Here is a 4,524-nt window from a genome sequence, read left to right as displayed (position 1 = left end):
ATAGCCAAGAAAAGATTAATAGACATTGATTCATTCCACTCCACACCCTTAACCCTGAACCCGTCAATGCCTGCCACTCACTCTGTTTCTACCCACAGATACAACATCTTCTGCCATGAATTAAAGGACATAATCAAGCCAGAGTTACGACCAATAACTGGAAAACTCGCTAGGCACAGCATCTACCACCACATAACAATGAGGAGCCCGCCAACACATGAAAAGTTTCGCGGCCCTCCACCTAATGAACTCCACGACACATATGATGGATTTCAGGAGATGGGAAGAATGGGTGTATGCAGGAAGGCCTCCAGCCCATGGCCCTCTCCTCTCCACATAGTCAGGAAATCAGACTGGACATGGCATCTGTGCGTAGATTATAGATGCCTTAACGTTGTCACCACACCTGACCATTATCCTTTGCCCAAGATTCAGGACCTCACCGGGTCCCTAAATGCAGCAAAAATCTTCTCTAAAATGGATCTTTCAAAATCCAATTTTCAGGTCAATATCTTCATCATGTTTTAACTGTTTTCCGTCGATTCCAGGAAAATGGGCTACTCGTATGGTTTGATAAGTGTACTTTCGGAGCTGATTCCATCGACTTCCTGGGCCACATAATCTCCAACGAAGGCGTATGTCCCCTAACATAAGAAACCAAGGCCATAGAAGAATTCACACCACCAAAAAATTCATCAAAGAGCTACAGCAATTCCCCGAATGGTTAATTATTATAGGCTTTTTAGCCCTAATATTGCAGGTATCTCAGCGCCACTGTCCGATGTCCTGAGTGGTAAACAGAAATTGTTGTCCTGGAGTACAGAACAGCAGTCAGCATTTCAAAAGACGAAGGCAGCCATTGCCAAAGCTACAACGTTGGCTTTCGTCACCCCAATTGCACCCCTGCAGCTGACCACCGACGCCAGCAACACAGCCTGAAGATCCACCTTAAAACAAGTGATCAACGGTGCGCCGCAGCCTATCGCCTCCCTCAGCAAAAAACTCAATGGTACCAAGCAAAAATAGAGTACTTTCGACCGAGAGCTCCTTGCAATCTACACAGTGGTAAAATACTTTAATTACCTTCTAGAAGGTACTCCTTTCACCATTAGAACTGACCACCAACCACTTGTCCCCACCTTCACAAAGACAGGTGACGCCTGGTCAGCCCGTCAACAGAGATACATCGCCACCTTTGCAGAATTTGGATGCACACTCCAATACGTACCAGGGAAGAAAAATCCAATGGCCAACGTCCTCTCTAGGATAGAAATAAATGCTGTCCACCTTAGCATTGACTACGAGGACCTGGAAATTGAGCAACAACTCGACCCAGAAACCCCAGCCTACCGGACAGCCATCACGGCTTTAAAATGGGAAGACATTCCTTTAGGGTCCTCTAACAAGACCCTCCTCTGCGACGTAAGTACTGGCCTCACCAGGCCCCTGGTACCCTCCTCTTGAAGAAAAACCTTTTTCGACATAGTACAACGGCAAGAATCATATCCAGCAACTTCATCTGGCACGGGATGAGGAAAGACATCACCCGGTTGGCCCGCAGCAGCATCAACTACCAAACAAGCAAAATTTTCCAAAACGACATCAGAAATTGGGAACTTCAAGCAAACCATGAGACTTTTCGGCCATGTGTAAATCGACATCGTTGGCCCCCTTCCCCCTCCTGGAGGAAACCGCTTCCTGTTAACAGTCAAGGACAGGTCCACCCAGTGGATCGAGGCAACCCCCATGCAAGATTCATCAATACCCTCCTGTGTCAACGGCCTCCTTTCAAGTTGGATCAGCAGGTTCAGCGTTCAAGACGACAAGACAACTGACAGGGGGCCGCCCTTCCTGCCTTACCTTATAGCCTTATTTTTTGTTTGGGTTCCCTCAGGTCCCTTAGTGTGAGGCACCTCGTATATCCACCAGAGAGTTGCTAATGCATCTTCCGGTGTATTTTGCATCTTCCAGTCTTGGATGGTCTGGGTTGCATCTTAGGTATTTATCGAGCTGTCAGATGTATAGGGCGCCCTCACAAAATCACTTGGGATCACTGCCTACTGCACAACCTCCTATAACCCCGCTGCCAACGGAATGGTCGAACGGCCCCATCGGTCCCTCATAGCTTCCTTGATGGCCCGTTTCTCTGACGGCAACTGGAAGGCTCAGTTACTCTTGGTCCTCCTAGGACTACGCACCGCCCCCAGATCCAGTGAAGAACCATCATCAGCAGAAAAAGTTTACAGAGAAACCATAGCCGTGCCAAGTGAATTCTTCCCGGCGTCATCCAACGAAAACAACCAGACCCCGGAAAGAATCAGAAGCGCCATAAGGAAACTCATCCTGTGTCACCAAACTTTCAACGACACAACAAAAACGTTCATGCCGCAAGATCTACGTATGTGCTTCTTCGTTTTCATCCGTGATGACGCCCATCGACCCCCACCAAGACGCCCATACAAAGGAACCTACAGAGTCATCGACAGAAACCTCAGAAAAGCTGGAAAAAATAGGCCGTCAACCAAAGATACCTCCTCATCAAAAGAAAATGACGCATAATACCACCACACCTCTGCCAGTCGAGAACCCAAACCCAAGACCACGGGGAAGAATCCTGTCAAAGAAAACACAATAAAGGAATAAACAAGATTCCCCACCTTGACAGTCCCGGTCCAGAAGAACCCTGTACCTTCCAAGAAGATTCAGGAATGAAGGTAGTTAACATTTTTCCTCCAACTAAAGAAAAAATACTTTTATCTATATAAACCTTGCGGGGGTGGGGGGCATACTTGTACAGACATTTTCCGACAAGTGTGTGTCTATGTTTATAAACCCTTTGTATGTATTTCACGCATTTGTCTTTAAATTTGAGATATTTTGTTCTGTATCAGTAAACGTGGAATTCTCCGCTCTTTCTTCTGATGTAATAAACAGATATGTACATTTCATATTAGAATTATTATTCCATGATTTTTGTACCAAAACAGACAATTTTAAACCTAAGCCTGGCTAATCCGCCTTAGGCATTTTTCCACTCTACTTATACGTCAGCAGTTTCTATGTAGTCCGACTCTCTCGTGAATAAACCATCACTGTAGGAAACTGTTTCTCTGAACCCTCACAGGAGTAGGACTAGGAGACGAAAAACCAAATTAAGCAACATGGATACAAGGACAAACAAAACTAGATGACATTCTGATAATATGTATGAAGTAAAATGGAGAGAGACAGGACATATAATGGCAATGACAGGCATTAGATGGTCATTATGAATAACAGAATAGGTAGCTAGATATTACAAAAGAGGCAGGGGAAGGAAGAGGAGACAATGTATGCGAGAATGCAGGAAGCTTAAAAAGGGGTTTGTCGGAAAACATAACCAAATCAGCTGGGGATTCGGACGGGTGTTGTATGTCCCCTGAAGCTGAATGAAATTTAAGCTATTTTAGAGCTATTTTTCATGCATTAGAAACTATTTTCTATTTAAAGCTGACACAATTATATGGTATTTTAGAGCTATTTTCTCTTTAAAGCTGACGCAGTTTTAAGATATTTTAGAGCTATTTTTCATGTGTTTGAAATAATTTTCTCCTTATAATTGAAAATATAAGGTAAATATCCTTATACAAACAGCGTCCAGATAAAATAAGTAAAACATTTTTGCAGCAATCTCCACAATTATAAATAAAGCATTTTAGCAGTAATCTTTACAATGACTTTTATTACATGAATACTGTATACTTTCCAGAGAATCTTCATTAGAAGAGTAATTCTGAGTTTTATCTGTAATTATTGTAGCACCCGAGTCCTTCCGTTAAATTATCAACCAATACCAATTGTCGACTCGTCGAGTTGTAGTTAGTCTCTCCACTCCTTCCGACTTAATTTATATCAGAAACAAAATCTCTTAATTCCGAAAAGAGAGAGAGAGAGAGAGAGAGAGAGAGAGAGAGAGAGAGAGAGAGAGAGAGAGAGAGAGAGAGAGAGAGAGAGAGAAAGGATAATTTCTCCCCCTACATTCTTCTTGTAGCAACGATTAAATGAAAGATGTTGAATATCATTTTAGCTTTATCAAAATTTGAAGGTTTTTGTAAACACCAAGCTTTATATCGGGAAACCTTTTTAATGTCGTTATATTGGACGTTTCTCCCAGAAAAAGCCTGGTTTCTATTTTTCTTTAAGGATAAAAATAAGTTACCTTGCAAATTCAAACCTCAGCTTTGTTTGCAACATACACTACATTGAGAACCGGTAAACTTATAGAACAATAATATAATTATGGAAATTTCATGCCATATAAATTTGTTATTTATATCACATTTCTATTTTACATATGTGCCCTTATATGAATTGGCAATTTTTTTTTTTAAGATATCTCACCCATCCCGTAGCTCAGTCAATCCCTAACAATAGATTTCGGAGCAAGGATGGGTGGTGGTGGTGGGGGTTGGGGGTGGAGGGTGGGGGCGTTGAGTGGTGGGTGGAAGTAGCTGATATTTTTGGCGGCCGAGTTAATATCTGCTA

At 42.8% G+C, this 4,524-nt stretch overlaps 1 protein-coding gene across 1 annotated transcript; it reads left to right on the top strand.

Annotated features, from left to right (window-relative positions):
- The first annotated feature begins 2,094 nt into the window (after positions 1 to 2,094).
- Positions 2,095 to 2,559, top strand: LOC137651022 (uncharacterized). The gene has a single exon (XM_068384162.1). The coding sequence runs from the start codon at positions 2,095 to 2,097 to the stop codon at positions 2,557 to 2,559; it is 465 nt and encodes a 154-aa protein (XP_068240263.1).
- Positions 2,560 to 4,524: the final 1,965 nt, after the last annotated feature.

This window comes from Palaemon carinicauda, chromosome 12 (assembly GCF_036898095.1).
Source record: "Palaemon carinicauda isolate YSFRI2023 chromosome 12, ASM3689809v2, whole genome shotgun sequence".
Classification (NCBI taxonomy): domain Eukaryota; kingdom Metazoa; phylum Arthropoda; class Malacostraca; order Decapoda; family Palaemonidae; genus Palaemon; species Palaemon carinicauda.
The sequence above is the reverse complement of the archived record's forward strand: the minus strand, read 5'-3'. Positions and strand labels throughout refer to the sequence as shown.